This window comes from Lycorma delicatula, chromosome 12 (assembly GCF_047948215.1).
Source record: "Lycorma delicatula isolate Av1 chromosome 12, ASM4794821v1, whole genome shotgun sequence".
Lineage (NCBI taxonomy): Eukaryota > Metazoa > Arthropoda > Insecta > Hemiptera > Fulgoridae > Lycorma > Lycorma delicatula.
In genome coordinates, this window is record NC_134466.1 from 20,918,397 (window position 1) to 20,939,501 (window position 21,105).

Below are 21,105 nucleotides of genomic sequence, written 5' to 3' on the forward strand. Positions count from 1 at the left end.
TATATTTTGCAGTAAATCCACTCTTTCAGCGTGTAAGTTTAACTAAAAAACAGGGAATAATCTTGGAAAACATACGTTGAGGTTCTGCCTCAACTTGAACTCCAGGGATCAGAGGACAGCATGACGATTGAACCTGGACATATTGTACTACTATAATTCTATTACATAATAAGCTACTGCGAAGAGATATTTTTACCACTCTTATATTAACTCGCTCTTGGACTATGTATGTGAGATTCATGGTACGGAACCATTCAGTCGAATTTTGGAGCACTTCTGTTTATCCATTTGCTCTGAAATTTTGCATATAGGTTTGCTCTTGATAATAACACATTGTAGCAACATTTTCAGTTCGCTATGATGTTCCAAGTTGCTAAGTGAAAAGAAAATTCCCCTTGAACTTATGCAACCTCGTTAACATTTCAATCAAATTTTTAAATACTTCCGGTTATTCATTCGCTCTCAAATTTTGCATACAGATTTGCTTCTGATGACAACACATTTAACAACATTTTCCAGCCGCTAAGATGCCCCTAAGTTGCTAAGTTGCTAAGTGAAAAAATGCTTCTTTAACTTATGAAACCTCGTTTATATGCATATTTTCTTAGTGAAACAATTATCCATGTTTGTGATAAATTTTGGGCTATATCTCGGGAATAGTTTGACCAATCCCGGATCTGTTTGGTATTGTATCCGGTTTGGGCCCCTTCCAACCCGGTCCCCTCCGCAAACCCCTCGTAAAATCCGAACCGCAATTTTTTGCAATTTTTCTAAAATATAAATTTGACCCTGATCCGACTACCCAAGCAAAAAACCATCCTACAGCTCCCAAACCCAATTTTTCGTTTTAAATAGAAAAAACGTTTCGACTTCCACCCCGCTAATTTGACCCCTACCACGTTTTTTCGAGTGAGGGCTCAAAAGAAGCGCTGTTTGACATAGAATACACTGTTGACGTCTTTTTCATTATGGAGACAAAGAGAAACCCGAGATTAGCGAGAAAACAAGTTGGGTCTACAGAGGGAGAGAACAGATGGAACGTCAGTTCCCTCAAGCCACGTTAAGGCGGTAGACAAACCAAGTACCTCGGAGAAGATGGAGTGAGTGCAACTGACAGAGCCACCTCTATAGGTGCAGGCGTTTGCCTCAAGAATTATTGATGTTTGTGATATTGTCGTTTCAATTGATTAAATTGAACGAAAATATTTTTTTCTACGGCTGAGGCAATAATTCAAATTTCATGTAACCTTTACATTCAGTATTTATGTCTGATGATTCATCAGACAGCCCGTGTGAGAGCAGGATGGACTGAATCCAAAAGCAAATTGCTGCGTCCACATCTAGATTATGACAAGAATGAAAGGCAAAAAACCCCAATTTCTCCATCTTGCTCCAGTCAAGTGTATATGAGTATATACAGTAATATTTTAGGATGTACAAACGTTTAAAGCTGTCTGCGGTATTGGAAACTGGAGGCATGAAACTTTCGAAAGATTGCTCAAACCTGTGTGCTAGCGCAGCTGTAAAGTATAATCTTATGAAGACTAAAAAGTAGACTAAAAGAAATGAAAAAAATAGTTTTAAAACACCACTTTTTAATTAAACGCACTGAAAGCTAAAAAATAATTTTAGGACGGTATCCCAGACTGAATTTGACAACAAACTTTGATAATGATATGCAAGATTATGTGAAAGTTTTAGCTTCAAATTAAAAATTTGATCTTTCTGTCAATTTTTTATATGCGTGATGGTTGACGTAAAGAGGTGCTTTGTCATCAGCACCCCACTCTTTAGGGCATCCATCACGCATATAAAAAATTGCCAAAAACAATATGTTTTTAATTTAAAGCTATGACTTTCACGTAAAGCTTGTTGTCAAATCCATTCTGAGATACCAGCCTAAAATTATTTTTTACCTTTTGGCGTTTAATTTAGGAGTGGTTTTTTAAATACTTTTTATTTTCTACTTTTTTAGTGCATTTAATATGAGTGGTTTTTAAAAACATTTTTTATTGTCACTTATACTCAGAGTGATGGGTACCGATCGATGTGAAATATTGAGTCGTGAAATATTCAATTTTGGAGCATGATACAATCAAAATTCTATGACCACAGTTTCAAAATTATTCTTTAAATTATTCCTATATTAGTTTCAGTATAATTTTCGTTATACCATCTCGAGAATGTAACTTCTCTTATAAAATCAGTAGAAAAAAAATCGCTACCAACGTTGTTTAATCGAATTAGAAATAAACCCTATTTCACGCTGAACTTCAATAATGAAATTAATAAATGACAATATATAACTTAACAGATTTTTCTATTTTTATACTATTTCACTGAAAAAAAAATTACTTACGGGATGTCAATTTTCTTAATTATTTTTTTTTCTGTTTCTTCATCACTGAAATATAAACAAAAATTAATGAGTTAGAATTCTTAACAATACACTTATAATCCGTGCTGTAGTCACACTACATCTTTGCCGATGAGTTTGAATCTTAATGATTTGCTTCATACGTACATTTAACAACTTTTATTTATGATATTCCTAATATATTTGTTGTAATCTGGTCAGCTAGTGAAAATAAGCAACCACCCTATGGCCCAATTGAACCCCAACTACCAAAGTACACCGATATCCATTGTCTAGTATTCAAGCAACAACTTTACTAGGAATTGAACCACAGAACCTTCGACATCGATAATCACCTGTTAAACAAGTGATCTTGCGACGACGAGTTTACCACTTGGTCAGCCTGGTGGGCTATGCATTAAAGATAAAAAATAATTTTTACTTATTCATAGTTTCTTTCGTTATTTTATTTACTAACAAAAAAGTTGAAAGATTTTAATATTTTGTGCGAAATCGTTTTAATAAAGCAGTGAGGTGGGAAGAAAGCATAATAATCAAGAATGATTTGTTATTATCTGAGTTATCAGTGGAGAACGATTTCCAATCACATTTGTGATGAATGCGGTATAAATTTAATATTTCTTTTAGTATTCTTTAGTACAGTGCTTTCAGAGAGCTGCTGTGCACTGCAATTATTGACGTGTAATGACGAAACCTTTTTAATTATTACTTTGTATTTTTATTCCATTATTTTACAGGAACGGATAATACAATAACTGCAATAGTTTATAAAAGGTGTTGAAAATGACCTCTGCAAACATCAGTGCCATATTGCACACCTTTCAATTTGTTGTGAAACACTTTAACCAAGTGATGTACTGCAATATCTCGTACATATGTAAATCGTACGTGGTCTGTATTGCCATACACTGCTATTTTCGACGCTGCTATAGAAAGTAATCTTTTTCTTTTCTGTAAATCCTCCCTTATGAAACCATTCTTCATCTGTTAAAAACGTTACGTTGAGGACACCTACGCAATTTTGGCCTATAAAACGTTTAAACCATTGAAAATAATTTAGTCTTTTGGCATGATGTGTAGTTTTAATTTCTTGAATACATATTATTTTGCAGGAGAAAAGTTTTAGTTGTTTTCTTACTGGTTTATGTGCGGTAGCCAATTTGATATCTTGCTACTGTGCTAACCTACGCATTGGCTTTGATGGACTTTTAGTGATATCATCCGAAATATCAAGCAGCTTCTGTTCGTTTAGTTTAGATGGTCTTCCAATTCGATCAGCGTCTTCAACAGAGACTGTTGCCGAAATTTTTTCGAGAAGATTTCCAATTGCATTACGGTGAAAACAGGAGTATTTGGAAACTTTTCTGAAAAAGTTTCCTAAATCAGTATAATTGTCATCTTCACGAAAGATGTGTTGCGAAAGAAAAATTCATTACACTACTGAAAAAAACCACTGTATTTCTCGCATCTAATGATTGCGATAAACGAAATAACACAAAACGAAACTAAGCATGTTCAATCGCAACTCAACAACTGACGTCTTAGTTTATTAGTGACAACGCTCAACGGACCCACAGGGCAACCAACCTAATGCCAAAAGAACAAAATGCAATACATAATTCTATAGTATGCTGCACATCACAACTTTTCGAGCCCAGTGTATAATTTTGAATACCGTTTACATATCTCTTACGCAACTAATAGATTATTCATTCAACATTTTTCTCATCCGATCCGACGCACTTCTTTTTTATTCAGATTTTCTTCACTTTTAAATTGATTGTCATATTACATACACTTTTTCTTTAAAAATATAAGTTAGTTAAGTCCTTTTTTAGTAACAATAGTAAAAATTTATGCAAATAATATGTTTATAAGAAGGTACTTTAAATATGTAACTGCTACTTAAATCTTTTTTTTTTGTTGATTCAGTTGAACTAATTTATGCTAATAAAATCTTTATAAAAATGTCATAAGAAAGGCTTGTATCCGTGGTTTTTAATATCATCCTGTTGGAAGGAGATATACAGGTAGACCAACATTATGATGGGTGTCAGAGTAGAAATATTGATAATACAAAAGCCTAATATTTTACAAATAAAAAATAAACTTTTTTAATTCAGATTCACGATTTGCTGTCACAAATTATAAGAATCAATCCTTTAACCGCTTTTAAATGATTTTATACACTTAATTAAAAGTAAACTCTTTTATCCGTCGCAGTATGGTCCTACAATAAAAGGCGTTCCACAATATTTTATTTTTGTAGTCGTTAGTAATAACAGAAAACTTTACAACTTGACGTTAACTTTGACTGAAGAATTTAAAATGGAGGTCCCACAGTGTCATTTCTCAATTATAACTTAACAGATTTATTTTTTTAATTATTTATTATATTTGTTTCTTATTGTCATCGAGATAAATTTACAAAAAAATAAAAAAATAAATAAATAAAAAATATTACTATAATTATGAACGTGGAATTTTTTTTAATCATTATTAATTATTTTTTGCTTTTATTAATAAAATTTCTTTTTAACAGATCGCAAATGTGTTTTTACTATTATTTACTGAGTTTCATAAAAATAATTGTTCAATATTAATTGCAATACAACTGTGGGATCACTTTTTTAAATTTTTTCAGTCAAATTAAATTTACCAGCGTCGTACGTTGATTAAATATTGTTCCCAGAAAATGCAGTACCGCCTCGCCTTGAATTTGGAACATAATTTTATCCAAACTCTGTTTTTAAAGAAGTTTAAATCTTTTCAGAGGACTCCTGATAAACATTTTTTATAATATAGAAAATAAATATTATTATGCACCTATAATTTTGTTAAAATAATGCTTACCTTAACCGAAATCCCGCTTTCGTCAGATTATCTCCGCTGAAAAATTATTAAAATGTAACCAGTTATAGAGGTAAAATACTTATTGCATCATTAACATATGACTTACTTAGTAATTATAAATAAATTTCTTTGCTCTGATTAATAGAATGTGGTTCAAACATAAAAATTAAAAAAATATGTTGTGAACACCACATGACTTCGTTGTACACCTATTAAATTACACGTACACATTTTTTTTAAATGAAGCACATAAAAGTTTATTTCATTAATAACTTCTGATATTTTTTCTTTTTTTTTATTGTCATTATTGAATTATTATTTAATGTAATTTTTTTTTACAATCACAGGTGAATAATTATTATTAAATTTATAAATTAAAAAAAAAAATTAAAAAAAGGAAATGAAGTCGAATTTAAACCGATGTGCCTTCCCCTTGTAATATTATAATATTTCATTAGTTAAAATGTTATTTGGCTATAATTCTGGAGCCAATGAAAATAAGTACCACTTATTATATATATATATATATATATATATATATATATATATATATTGTTTAAAAGCTCTCAATGAAAGCTTATTACTGCAGTTAAGAAAAAGTCCAAAATCTAACTTTTTGGATTTTGGGCTTTTTTTGAACTTTTCGGTCAGTTGTTTGCAATTAAAATGAGAGATGCACAACTACACGTTAAAACAGTCCTAAATCTAAAATTTCAACATCCTAAGGTTAGTTGTTTTTGAGTTATGCGAGATATATATCCACATACATACGTACAGACGTCATGCTGAAACTAGTCAAAATGGATTCAGCAACGGTCAAAATGGATATTTCCGTTGAAAACTGAAATCTTTGGCGATCACAATACTTCCTTCACTTCTTACAAGGAGGTAAAACAATATCAGTAATTCTTATGGATAGTCATAAATAATTTTACATTAAATTAAATTTGGTTCTTCTTTCCTAATAAGAACGTAGCAATCTGTTCAACAAGAGGAAGAAACCCTTCGTCCAATGACTGCCCAAATGATATGAGGGTGATAAGTGTGGCATATAAATGAGGTGTAGTCATCTACAGTCAGGTCGACCGCCTGAGACCTCTGATTAATTAAACCCCTATTGCCAAAGAACACCGGTATTCACTTTCTAGTATTCAGATCCGTATAAAAGTAACTAACGTTTAGTAGGATTTGAACTTCAGAAATCTTGACTTCGAAAATTGACTGTAAAATAACTGATTTGCGACGATAAGTTAACAAAAAAAGTACTTTTTTAAATTTATGGTACTGATTTATGCTAATAGAATATTTACAAAAATGTCATAAGAAAGGCTTGCATCTGTGGTTTATTAATATAATACTTTGGAAGGAGACATAAAGGTAGACCGAAATTATGATGGCTGCCAGAGCAGGAATATTGATAATACTAAAATATAACCTAATCTTTTACAGATGATAAAATAAACCTTGTAAATTCAGTTTCACAAGCTTCTGCCACAAATTATTAGAATCAATCATTTAGCCGCTTTTAAATGATTTTACGCATTTAATTAAGTGAAAACTCTTTTATCTGATACTAAATGGTTCTTAATCTTTATCGTTAAAAGTCGTTGCACAATATTTTATTTCTGTAGTCGATTCTGTTTAGTCATGAGCATGCAAAAGAAACTATTTATCTAACGAAGATTTTACTTAAGCGCATTACAAGAGCCACCCACTTTTTTATTTCATTGTTATATTGTGTTATCGATTCAATACGTTATACATAAGTTAAGTTTACTTATAACCGGTCGATTTATGACAAACAAAAATTCCTCAATGTCATGAGAGGCTTTGCAGTATTATAAAGAGTCATCCACGATATGATGCTGCCATTGGACCTCCAGTAAACCATGCAAAATATGAATCCAGACAATAATTTGCACTTGTTTCATTGGTCGTTTCATTTCCTATGATTTTCGTTTTTTGGGTTATTTGTATGACTCCGGTTTTTAAGATAATACCAATAGTTAACTTTGAATTTTTGGAACCCCCACCCATTTCAAATGTGGTAATATAATTCACTAATCATAAACTCGATCATATGTTTTTTTTTTTTTTGTATTTATGAACTGAAAGAACAATTCTTCCCCTCTAAGGACAGTAAATCCAAAATCATTAAATAAAAAATTACATGAAAATACCTAGTAGGCCTGATTAAATGCCCGTAAGTGTTATCATATTACTGACTGCGTTGAATCGATTGTAAGAAATCCCTTTAAATTAAAAGTCCTCTTAATTAATTTACAGTAACAATAAATAAACATTAAAACTTAAAATGAACCACTGTTGTACTACATTACAATATCTATCCTTCTAATTCACCGGTTAGTAAATAGATTAAGTCGATACGGAACATGCATTGATATCGTATTATATAACATAATAAAGTTCGGCAGACAAGGAATTTGGGAGCAGATGTAGAGGGCTGTGAGACTAAAATTTGTAACATAACTTTAAACCATTAAATAAACAGATAACTACCGAAAGTACTTATTTTTACAATATTAACTATACTTATTGTAAAATAAATAGGCGAGTAGATTATCGCTTACTTGCATACAAATCACTGTTTAAATGTCCGTCTGAATCCCATTTTTTATTATTTTTTGAGATCATTCTCGTGTTTAATTAAATAAAATGTTAAGGTAGAATTTAGGCATATGTTAACTGAGATGGTAATAAAAATAATAAAGAAAGATTAAAATTTTAAAAAAAATTCCTTTTGGCCCGCCGGGAGGCGGAGGTCGATTTCACCGGTGCTAAGCAAGGGATAAAAAATACTTCCACCTTAAAGTTAAGAAAAACTTCAAACTTACTCAGTACGATAATGGTTGCATGTGAAAAAAAGTTTCACATGTTTAGCATTCGACAAGCACCACTTCTCATAATTCCAGTAATATTTTGGTAATCCCTTGCCATAATGGTTGGTTATATCCAAAATTGTTTCAGACAAAAGTTTTAGGTAATATTTAGAGGACTAACGAACACTATAAACTGCTCCATACGGTGCTTATTAAGGGAGGTATGATTTATTTTGTCTTCGAAGCCCCATTTTTTCAATCGCTTGAGCCAATGGTTAGTGATATAAAAAAACTTTACTTAGATAAGTTTTAAACCTTTATCCAAAAAAATAGTAGAAACTTTAAACGAATTCGATATTCTATTTAATGAGAAAGATATAGCGATATTTTTTGTTGAAAAGCCCCCCCCCCTTTTCTACCCCCATGGTCCGATTTTGCCCATTAACGAACTTGACCGAGAATTTGGTCGTTATATTTTATGTATAAATTTGAAAGTGACTGGCACAATATTACGGCAGTTATCGTGTCCACAAGAAAGTAATATATAAACCTTTGAACTGACGGTGGTTTTGGGGTCTGGGGGATGCGAAACGCGAAGATATGTCGAGATTTTCCGGAAGTCGAATCATGGTACCTATTACAATAAGTAGCCTTCTTATTAAATCTACATATTATGCAGGAAAACATAATGAGATTATCAAACATAAATAAAAAATTTCAGACCCGCAGTTTTATTACGTTTAAGCGAAACGATGTAATAATTCGACAATACATTTTTTTATTGTCTGGAAAGTAACTCGTGACTCATTAAATTTTCTTAATGAACGAAACATGTCAGTTTTAAAATTTTTCAACGATACTCTACGTGATTTTACAAATTTCACAGTAAATTTGGTTCAAGTAAAGCATCATTATTTACTGGATTTATATTACTCCACCTAAAGAGGTAGTGCAAACAATAGTAGATACACCGAAGGATTACACTGAAATAGATTAAAATTATATATTTATTCAATTATTTCATAGCTGTGGTCATTTTAATCGGAAGATGAAGTTTTGATGATATGTAGTAGACATCAAATTTTACCGACTTACAACAGCGAAGTCATGTCGGTTCATACACCAATAATTGCGCATTAATTGGGGATAAAAAACATTCCCACCGACTATTTATTTTACATAATTCTTTATGAGCAGTATTTTGTTTCAGTTTGTTCTGTTCATTATTAACTATGTATTACGACCATAAAAAGAGTAAAACCATTTTTTACAATATTTATTTTTTTTTTAAATCTGACGTTCAAGTATAGATGTGAATGTTAAATTTTACTAATAGAATTTGCCTAATTCTTTGACAAAAGACAATTAATAATAATGTTGTCATAAAATATCACTTTGTTCATAAATTTTATTGTTTTTCATTACGATAAAATAGGCTAATTTATCAACTTACCATTTATAGTATCCATAATTATAAGTATCGTCCATTCTGGAACAAAGAATAATTAAATATTATATAATTTCAATGATATTACATCTTGTTGTTAAATTAGTGGAGAAATATTAGAGAAAGAAAAAAAAACACGTCTGTCAAATCACATAACAAAACTGCTTATTAATATCTCGTCTTACAAAAACACGGATTATTGTACTTCTATTGTTATTAACAAAAACTTACCAACCTGTACTAAATTTCTTTTGACTAATTTATTAAAAATTATACTAATAATAACATCTCGTTACACTAGCAATATTACTTTGATATATATTTAGATAACAAACGTTATAAATCATAAAATAATATTAAAAGAAAAATAATATTAAAAAATAAAAATAAATTTGAATTAACTTTCCAAATTAATCTTTTGTTAATGATTCTATTTGATTATTAACTTCACAATTATTTCGTCTGTTTGTTATTACTATGTGCTGCAATTGCTCCTTATAATAGGTCAAACGTTTTTTTTTAATTTTTGTACACCCTATGATGAAAAATCAATATTTATTTTATCTGCATAAGAAAAAAAAGGTCCAGTTTCCATATTCATGTAAATTCTTGTCATTATAAATTCGGATCATATATATAAAATCATGAAGTGAGATGATGTAATAGTAACAACAAAAACTTGTGTACTAGTAACTTAAATGAAGCTTGCTAATTTCAGGGTATAAATAATAAGAAGACAAAAAATATATACGAGGAATATCACAAAAGTGGGCGGTGGGACACTTGTCATATATCACTAAAATGGGTAGGCATATCCCGTCAATTACTATAACATATATAAGTATCAGTAATTAATTTATCTTGTCAAATGGCATTCCGGGAATGTCAGTCCCAAACATCCGTCAATACCAGGTTCCACAGCAAGAGATCGAGAACGTAGCCATTCGAGCTTCCGCTGCTGACAGGATTTTCCACAAGTAGGTGCACATTCTTAAACAGAGCCGTGTGATCCGACAGGTAGTCACGTAATATGGCCTGCAGGGTACGGGAACATTGCGGTGTTCCAACTCATAGAGGACCGAACTCAAACACAGGAAGGAAATGCTGCCTTTATGTCAATAAAAATTGCCAAAACATATTTACAGACGGCTCTTTCCACCTTGGTAAGAGCATTTCAGATGCAGCCCTCGGTGCCAACCCCTTTCATGAAGCCATACTGGCCTCGAATTAGAAATGAGTTCATATCGATACTTTCCCAGAGCCTTTCCACAACCACCCTTTCAAGCAACTTGCCGATTACCGGAAAGAGGCTAATGGGTCGATAACTGCTGACATCACTCGAATCCTTTCCTGATTTTACGAGCACCCTCACCAAAGCCATCTTCCAACATGTCGGATAGCAACTCCAGTTTAGTCATCCCGAGAACAGTCTGCCAAGCGGCTCTTTCATGACAGGCAGCAGATGATAGAAAATATCTGGGTCAAGTAGGTCAATCCCCGGTGCTTTTCTCAAAGCCATTCTCAGTGCAAAACGAGGTGTGGAAGAAGAAAGTACGGGTGTATACCGGAGATTATATTGCAATTAGAAATTTATATTTCTACAAGATTAAAGAGGCAAAGAAAAAAGCATGCAAAGAATTGGAAGCTGAAGTTGACACAGATTCCTGGGGATGAGGGTACAGAGTCATCACAAAACGACTTAGTAAATGATTTCCGATACTTACAGAAGAGAGGGTACGAACTTATGTGGCTGCCATGTTTCCGGCGGCTCCTGAACCATAGAGGGATTTTATAGCTGCTGAACAGATAAGAGCCTTTCCAGATAGAACTTTTTGCCGCTCTACGCAAAATGAAATTAAAAAAGAGTTCAGGACAGGATGGTCTCCCTGTTGAATTGATCAAGATTATGATAGAGGTAATACCGGTGGTTGTTCTTGAATTAATGAACAACATATTAATAAGTGGAGAAATTCCAAGGTCATGGAAAATAACCAGAACACTTTTGATCCGGATGCCTAATACTGTGGATGAAAATGAAGCCTACAGAACGATTTCGCTGACTAACAATATGTGCAAACTGCTAGAAAGAATGGTAGCTAAACGAATTCTTGATGATGTAAAAGAGAAAGGTGTAGAGAGAAAACCAATACGGTTTTCGTGAAAGGAGATCGACCATTGACGCGGAAAATTTTATTATTGAAAAGGCAGACCAGGTTGGTGCTGGAACGCGGAGAACCAGGCGAATACTTGTGTTGGTTACATTAGATGTAAAGAACGCTTTTGGTTCCCTTCGAAGGGAGTCGATTTTCACGGGTGTTAGAGATTAAATATATGTGGCTCTTTGCAAAGACTCATCCAAAATTATCTATCCGATCGGTTTTCAATCTATATGATAGGTGATAGGACAATAAAGTTTAAAGTCAAGTGTGGTGTTCCGCAAGGGTCCGTGTTGGGTCCCATATTGTGGAATATGGTATATGATGGGTTGTTCAGCACGTATTTCCCGGGAGGATCTACGGTCTTAGCTTATGCTGATGATATTGCTATACTGCTTACAGAGAGGATTGAGAATGAAGTAAGTAGGATTGCAGGAGAGACGGTGACGAAAATCCATGACTGGATGGGAGGCAAAGGTCTTTCTCTGCGTCCAGAGAAAATATCATTGTTGCCCATGACAAGTAGGAGGAGAATTCTGGATATTGATCAACAAGTAAACGGGCTCCGGGTGGAAGTTCAAAATGCGGGTTAATATCTCGGGATCGGGATGGACACCCGGAGGTCCTTTACGAGGTACACAAAAGAAGTATGTCTACGTGCAGAGCGGGTAGTTAGAGATCTAAGTAAACTGATGGCGAATGTATTGGTCCACGTACATCTAAGGGGCGTTTATACGCACATGTTGTTAATTCTATTCTCTCACCGGTGTGGCACAGGGTTATCAATATAAAACATAATTGCCGAATTCTGGAAAGTATGCAACGTCGATTGGCTCTATGGGTAGCAGCTGCATACAGTTCAGTTTCAACCGAAGCCGCTATGGTGATTGCTCGAATGATACCGTTAAAACAACTTGCTGAACACCGTAAAAGAATTTATGATGGAGAAGACAAAAAGCAATCTTTCGAGATCATAATGAATGATTGGCAGATGAGGTGGGATGCCGCTGATAATGGTACATGGACCCACAGACCAGTTGGACCATTTCACAATGGTCCAAATGGAAAAGCCAAAAATTGAAAAAAAAAAAACAAAAGATAACTAAGATATAGCCTTTGGTGATATTTTGGCTATTTTTGCCATAAAGGAGAAGAAAAATGAGGATCAGTCGAAATAGCTTCGTGCTTGATTCAGCACTTAACAGAGCACGCAGAAAAGGCTGAATAAGATAACTTAGAAATCGTATTTTATTCAGATAACTGCGGCGGCGGTTACTTCTTCTTATTTGAATGCAGTAGCAAATTTTAACATAAATTCCATAACACAAATACAATAATTGTTAGACACAGAATGAAGCGGATGCATTAGATTCCATGGTTAAAAAAAAAACTAAACTGTCCTTAAAATTTGGACCGATCTACATACCTTATCAATGTGCGAGTCTGATACGTACAGATAGAAAAACCGGTCCTCCGTTCAAGTAAACTGAAATGTCCTACGATTTTAAGATTCAAAATTATTAACTGATTGCACTGTGATAAATTTTAATATTAATTTTCGACTAATTTTACGTAAAAACACTGAGGGTGAAAAATTTAATGTAATGACATTAGCGTTGCAAAGGGAAAGAAAAGTTTTAATGGCATTTTAACACAAATTAACTTATAAAGATCGACTCAAAACGGTGTGTCAAAGAAGGACAACAAAAATTACAGACCACTTAAGAAAGAAAAACGAGGAAGTACAAACAAAGGTAATGTTTTACTTTTTAAATACAGTAAAAAGAAAGCTTATGTAAAGATACTTACTATAGCGTATAATAAGTTTCAAGATCTTCAAACCCACTAAAATCTAATTTCATTCCTAATTATAATTTTCATTTTTATAATTCATTAATTCCCATATTAAACTAGTGTGGAGCCGACTTGTGGGGGAGGTCCTATGCTGTTCTAATGAAGTAAGCAGTAAGACCCAGAGCTATAGTTATGAGGTGTCCGCAAGAAGTGCTGAACATAGTTGATGGGCTCTTCCCCTCGGGGAACGAATTACTTCCAGTGGTGAGAAGCGAAGCTGGGACTAAATCGCTGTTTCGCGCCACTGGAAGCGGAGAACACACGAATATCGTTGGCAAGGACGCCAGGCCCGGTTCTTTTGCCTAATATGGTTATAAAGGTGGCGGCTCAGGCTGAGACAGAGGCGTTTCTAGAGACAAACAACACCTGTTTCAAAGAGGTAGTTTTTACTGGCAAATGGAAGCGTCAGTGGCTGGTGCTAGTTCCTAAACCGGGGAGGGATTTGGGACTTCCCTCCTCGTACCGGCCGCTGGCGATGATTGATGCACTAGCGAAAGTGCTGGAACGTATGCTTTAGCAAAGGTTAGTTGGTGTACTGGAAGAGCAGGGCGGGCTCTCTGCGAATCAGTATGGATTCGCAGGGTAAGTCCGCCCTGGATACTGTGACTGCTGTCTGCGACTTGGCGGGAAGAGCCTTGAGAGATGTGATGGTAGGATCTGCGTCCAAGTCACACTGGACGTATGAAACGCGATTAATTGCATTTGACACTCAGCAATAATGGGAGCAATGGAGTGCCTTCCTGTCACTTCATACCTGCGACGGATTGTGCGAAATTACCTTTTCAGACGTCAGATGATCTGTAGACTGCATGATGGGTATGTTGAGAAGAACCTCGTTAGAGGGCTGCCACAAGGGTCGGTCCTTGGACCGACCCTCTGAACCATGGATTATAATGGGGTGTTTCGGGTTGTTCTCTCACAATCGGTTACATTATTTGGCTACGCAGATGATATAGCGTTGCTAGTGGAGCAGAAACAGGGAATGGGACTGTAGGCAAAATCACTGAGTCATATACAAGGATTAGTGAGTGGATGGCTGAGATAGGACTGAATTAGGCTCCTTGAAAGACGGAGATGGTGGTGATCTCTGCCGCCAGGAGGAGGCTAACTTTAAGTCTGATTCTTGATAGCAGAGAAATTGCGTCTCAGGTCACCGTAAAAAACTTGGGAATTTGGGTTGACACCAGACTAAGATTAAATACTCACTTACTCCGGGCTTGCGTGAAGGCGGAGAAAACGAGGAGGGTTATTTCGAGCCTACTCCGGAATACAAGAGAGCACCCAACATAGGAGGAAACTACTTATTGGTGAGGTCTATTTAGCCCTACTATATGGCGCAGAGTTGTGGGCGGGCGTTGTTACATTTGACTATCCCTATACTATCCCAGGACTATCCCTGTAACTACAGGGATAAATTGGAATCCATCCTTAGGAGGTGATGCATCAGAGTAGCGGCCGCCTTCAGGACGGTGTCCAGGGGGTCGGTTGAGGTGATTGCTGGATTCCCGCCCGTAGACTTGATGATAATGCGGCGTAACAGAACTAGGGAACTGAGAACATTCCCATTAGAGGAAAGGAACCGTTCTGCTGAAGTGGACCCTTTGCCTTGCTGGGGAAAAGGGGATTGGAGCCGGAGGACCCATAGCACGCTGAGTTTTGAGTTAACACAATTCCTGGCTGGTCTTGTGGGTTCAGGTCTTATTTTTATAGATTCGTGCTCGATCTATCTAAAATTTTCCGGAGTGCGAGCTGGAAGAGACCCCCAACATGTATTTTTTGTGCCCGCAATTCGCCATAGAGCGTAGAGAGATGGTCGGAAACCTGAGACGTGAGCACATGTTCCGCCCTGAAGATACCCTACGAATCCTATTACAAGGTGAGGCACAGTGGAAGACTGTGGAAAGATTCATCAGGATGGTCATGAGGAAGCTGCTATTATATGAAAATTAACGGAGAGGAGAATGGCACCTGACGGCGCGGGATTGGACAGGTTCTCAGCTGAGTGCCTAGGGGTACCCCGTACGTGTGGGGGTCGCCTGGGTGCGATGAGGTCGGAGACACTCTTCTTTGCGTGTGATGGTGGCCACTGGCAAAATGGTGTGACTATTTGAGATTTCTTTCTTGACTGCTGAGTAGATATGTAACGCGTGGGTGTTGTGGATGTTAGAAGCTTTGTCCTGTTTTCTGCAGGGTTCTTGTGTGATGCCGGTGTTTGCATTTGACGTGCTGTATGTGTTGCTTCCAATGGTGTGTGACATTTGTTTGTTTGCTATGACTGTCTGTTAGGGCGATTCTCCCTTCTTTTCATGAAATGTCTTTATAAGCAGTCCCAGGAGGATGGAAGCCAAGGTTGGAGGTTTAGTCGGTAGTGCGGAGGACTCTTGGTTATAACTGGCGGAACCTGTTAGCGAGCCCGACAATGTTTATGCGGCCGTAAATGTGGTTGCTCCAACTTTAAAAAAAAAATTAATTACTGTGTTTAAATTATCAAAACTTTTAGTTTTTTCTGCATAATGTTCGGTTTTAATTTTCATGTAATTTTTTTAAAACCATTACAATTTTCATTATCTTTATTAGAAAATGTTTTTTTTATTTTTCATAAATCATGAATATTTTACAAGAATATTATATTACAACATGATCATAATTAATTACTATACATTTTCATAAAAAAATTAAATAGTATTGTTAAAAGACGTGTATGTTTTTTTTTCATAATTATGTAGTTAGGATTTGTCCTTAATATAATAACAGTGACTCAAAGAAATAATGATACAACTGGAAGAAGGGTTGTATGGTAAAACTCATCCTAAAATTCAAAAGATGACCCTAAGATTCAAAAGAAAATTTAAAAGATGGGAAGACACCCATTTTGTAACGATCCACATCGTTCCTAGCCCTGATGGGGGCTTTACCGGATTTCGTCTTTTAGACCATTAAACTTGATAACACAATAAAGCGCAATCCCCGCGCCTTCCAAAACACCGAAGGATTCACACGAAATCTCTTCCTATATCTAACTTCAATTAGACTATGAACTCAGATCATTACTTGGTCGAGTCTTTAAACACAAAAAATACTATCCTCATTCCAACATAACAAGTCTTGATCGCAAGAACGACAATTTTGTGCTACAATTCAATTTACTCAAAGTTCTCTTGTTTTACTTAGAAATAAAAAAACTGATTCACAAATTTAATTAGCCTCTATTGAAAACATACTTTATCTGTGTCTGTTCTCGTTCGCTTCCGAGAGCGAGGTCAGTGCCTACACCCTCTCGCACTGCAGCTGGATCTCAGAGTTTTCCACACATCTCATTCATCTCATCCTTACAGAGAATATCTATGCCTACAGAGCTCATTGCCCAAACTATCTTGGCGAACACCCAGGCGGGCCCCTAGCCACCGGGTTGCTATTATATCTATACATCAATAACATCATCAGGCCCCTTTAGCCATCCTCCGCAAGGCTGAGAATATAAGGATGCCAGAATCTATACCCACTACTTTGTTGCACATCATCAATGGCCCTACACTCCGGTCACAATCCAGGCCTTTTTGGCAGCATATTGAAAGTGCTCTTTGAATCGAAGATTCTCATCAAGGATAACGCCTAGATATTTCGGTAGCGGAACCTACCTAATTCGATGAATTGCCATTGATATTCGAAGTCGTTGTTTAATAGCTACTCTGCTCTTGAGTAATTTCATCGTTATTTTCTCTGCGATAAACACCATATTATGTTGGAAACTTCACGGCTAGAGTAACTTGCAAGCCTGGGCTGACCTTAATTCGATTTTATTTCTCGAATTTCTTTAACAGCAAAATCACATCATCCGCATACGCGATGACGCGGTATCCACTGGTAACCTCAACCACATCAAAGAATTGAATTCTATAATTCAGTGCAGGGGTCCTAAACCACTTCTCTGCGGACAACCTTTAGATAGCGTTTTTCCTACTTCTGGGACGCCGTCTCGAAGAACAACGTCTCAATTGCTGCATTATATATATTATATATATATATATAATATATTCAGCTCATTCTGCATACAATCAAACTTCTGTAACTAAAACAGGGAAGAGGACCACCACAAATTATAAAAATCTCTTGATGTTTCCATAGAAATACTTAACACAATAATCAGACTTACTAGAAGAAGCAATATTTATAACCTTCAGAATAGCATCTTCCGTGCCTCTGCCTGTGGTAAAAACATACTGATCATCCATCAGCAACTTTCTAGAATTCAATTTATCACTAACACGAAGATATCATATAACGCTTGCTGTTTAGGATGACTCTTCCACTGAGCAGTTCTCCTGAGATAGTTCACACGGACTGTTTCAACAAGGATAACTGTTTAGTTCACCGAGGAGCAATTCTCTTTCAACTCGAACTACGGGGAATTGAATTCTCAGCGGCAACGATGAAAGATACAGAAAATTGTCTTACTAGGTCTACTATTTGAATATCAAGAGTTTGGTCTGAGACACGGAGTCTAGTAGAGAGACTGTTACAAATGTAGTTCAGTCCGCCTTCCTATTCAGGAAGCGCTCCTGATAAACAGGGTATTATGTCTATAGGCGTCTCGAAACTTCCTAACCAACTCAAAGATGATTAATTGAAGATTACTGGAACAATCATCAACAACAGATCACGTACAACCTACCAGGAATATTCCTACCAACAGTTATATCAATATTCGTTCCAGCAAGTAATCTCCTTTCATCTACCATTCTAGTATATGTTGGTAAAATATTAAAGACCTTTAAACCATACTGCACAACAAAGCCTTCAACTAATTCACCGTTGTCATCTGTGATTACAATATGTCAAAGAAGACCAAGTATTCTGTCCCACATTTCTAAATATTCCTCAGTGGGATCTCTATATTGGAAATACGAACTAACAACACAGAAATCAAGCTCATCCATAACATGTATAACAGAGAAATGAAAAGTATCAGAAACATGCAATGAATTAAAATATATCTCAACAGTTCTCAAGCAATAACCACAGGTTTTACTATCGACCGAGTGCTTGCAATCCTTGAGAAATCTTCCGCAACTTACGCAAGTAGAACTTCAAATTTTTCACGAAACACTTCACAGTTATATTCGTTGTCACCATAATGCGCACAAAGTAAAGCATACTAACCGAATTTAGCAGTATGATCAAATCTACAAAACTTAAAACATCTCTGACATCAATGTACTGCTGATCTACCTTGACCTCCAACCTTTTACTAACTACAGATTCTGAAATAACTGTTTTATTGCCATCCGCTACGCAACCATACCTTTCCTATTTTCCTCTATGTTCCTAATTTTCAAATTTGACCTCTTGCCCTGAAAGGCAGCCAGAAATTACTCTCTAATTTCTTTAATTGTGTTTTTGGAGGCCTCCTTTCTGCATAGGAAGATAACTTCCGTCTGCTTGCGGACTAAGATGCTTTCCGCTTGCCTTTAAACACCTCGGCGTAGCGTTTCCGCTGCGCCATAATAGACACACTACTGGTACTGGGACTGAAACTGAATCTTTAATTTTAACCTCTCCGACTTCATTCGGCATAAAGAAAGGCCCTCAAATCCATTCGCCAAAGCAGAGAACATTGCCCTAAACTCATGAAGCCTCGGGATCAGTCGGGAAGCTTTGCATTCGTTGAAGTAGGAGAAGTCGGAAACAACGTCCACATACCTCCCGACAACGTCTTCATTTCTAACGCCTCTGGGTGTTCCCTTAGATTCTCCAGACTCTATAACCGACATCTTCGCCAATGCTTTTCTAAGTAAATAAAATAAGCTAAGGTAATCTATCCACATTCTCGCTAATATCTACTACTTTGTCAGGCTAGCCCAGAAATGTGGCTATTATTTAATATGCGTGTATATTATTTAATATACTTGTAGAGATATACGGGAAGCCGAAGGCCTGGTTACCCTTCTGTCACCCTACGCATCTCTTAGTCGCTGCTGTTGTTTACGCAAATGAAAGCAATAACGAAAACACAGAAATCGGTCCCCGTTCTAAATCAACTCAAGCAGGACTAAGGCGTACACTACCTGCTCGAACTCTTGTTTGTTACAGATCACAAGCAGTCGTTGCCACATCTTCGCTACGTGCCTTGGAGAACAAACACTCGATCGCTTTATATGGCTCTCTATGAAGCTCGTCTAAATCAGACACCAGATACCAAGAGGTATTTTGGCGAAAACGAACAAATAATGAGTGCTCTACATTTTTATTAATGATTTGCGAAAATAATTTGCATATTTATATCTCTGTGTTGTGACACGACGTTATGTTTTTCAAATAAGACTTGTAATAACTTCATAAAACAAATTTGGCGTTCATAAAATCATGGCTTGCTAGTAAATAAATAAATTAAATTGTACTCATAAAAAGAATTATGTTACTGTTTGGGTGAAAAAAAGACCGACTGTACGTTTTTGCCAAAGTTACAGCCTAAGTTGTGTCGGTTATTGTAAGTGAAATCAATCTACTAACAGGATGACACACGTTATACAGCATTTAATTTGTTCCTCGATTAACTAAAAAATATTTCAGAAATAAATAACCCATATTTTCTCCATATGTATATATATATATAAAGAAAATTCTCGAAAGAGTGATAGATGTTGGCAGAAATTAATAACTTTTGGTTAAGTCGGTATTATTTTCTCATTTGTCAAATTCATTCATTTATAAAACAAAAAATAAAGTAAAATCTTAAGATGACTATCATACTGAACATTAGTGAATTTAATTTATAAACAAACCGTATAAAGCATTAGGGACCGACGATAAAGAGTAGATCATGTAGAAAAGTGAAGCCCTGTTACAGAAATGAATAGTAACTGTGCATTCTGTTCCTGTTACTTTTTAATCTGTACAAAGAAAAAAATACAGAACAGAAAGGTTAAATATGAGAAGGGAGTAACTGTCCAAGGAGAAAAGCTAAATACATTTTTTTTTTTTTTGACTCTCCTCCCGTGGGCCGGTCCGACTGGTTGGTATTGCGCCACCCAGGGGAGTGCCTGTTGTACTCAAATGGGCCTTCCCATCTACCGGCTGTATGTCCGACATGGCAGGTCGGCCCACCGGTCAGTTCTTTTGAGTATTGATATGCCCATCCCTATATATCGCCACGCCATACCATGATTGTCTTGACGTGACCATTGGGTCTTTTCTTTGATCTTTCCTATCATGAAAACTCTTGGAGTCCCCAGTGGCTCATCGAAACTGGCACACCTCAGCATGCCAGTCCTCACCACTGGGTGACTACTATCACCCGTATAACTACTAATATACGAAAAATTTCCTGAGTCCTTGTTTACAGTTAATTTCAGACTGGTATTAGCCTGTCGAATAACAGAATAATTTGTTATTATAAGCTCTATTATAACCACAAAAAACTGTTAACAAAGTTATTGTGCAATAAGTTTACTCACTTTTACACACACTGGTAGTCTTTTCGTTATTGATAAAAGTCACCAACACTTTAGCACACTATAATATCTAAGATTTAGCGAGTAAAAAGCACAAAAATATTGATCTCACTAATGAGAACCAAAA

At 35.6% G+C, this 21,105-nt stretch overlaps 1 protein-coding gene across 4 annotated transcripts in view; it reads right to left on the minus strand.

Moving 5' to 3' along the window:
- Positions 1-21,105, minus strand: part of LOC142333180 (uncharacterized) — a 107,837-nt gene that overhangs the window by 23,924 nt on the left and 62,808 nt on the right. For all 4 annotated transcript variants that reach the window (XM_075380132.1, XM_075380130.1, XM_075380131.1 and 1 more), the window contains 3 exons: positions 9,524-9,559; positions 5,231-5,266; positions 2,360-2,404 (listed from right to left, as the gene is read on the minus strand). In XM_075380132.1, the coding sequence (XP_075236247.1) occupies positions 2,360-2,404; positions 5,231-5,266; positions 9,524-9,559 (117 nt within the window). The remainder of the gene's footprint in view (positions 1-2,359; positions 2,405-5,230; positions 5,267-9,523; positions 9,560-21,105) is intronic.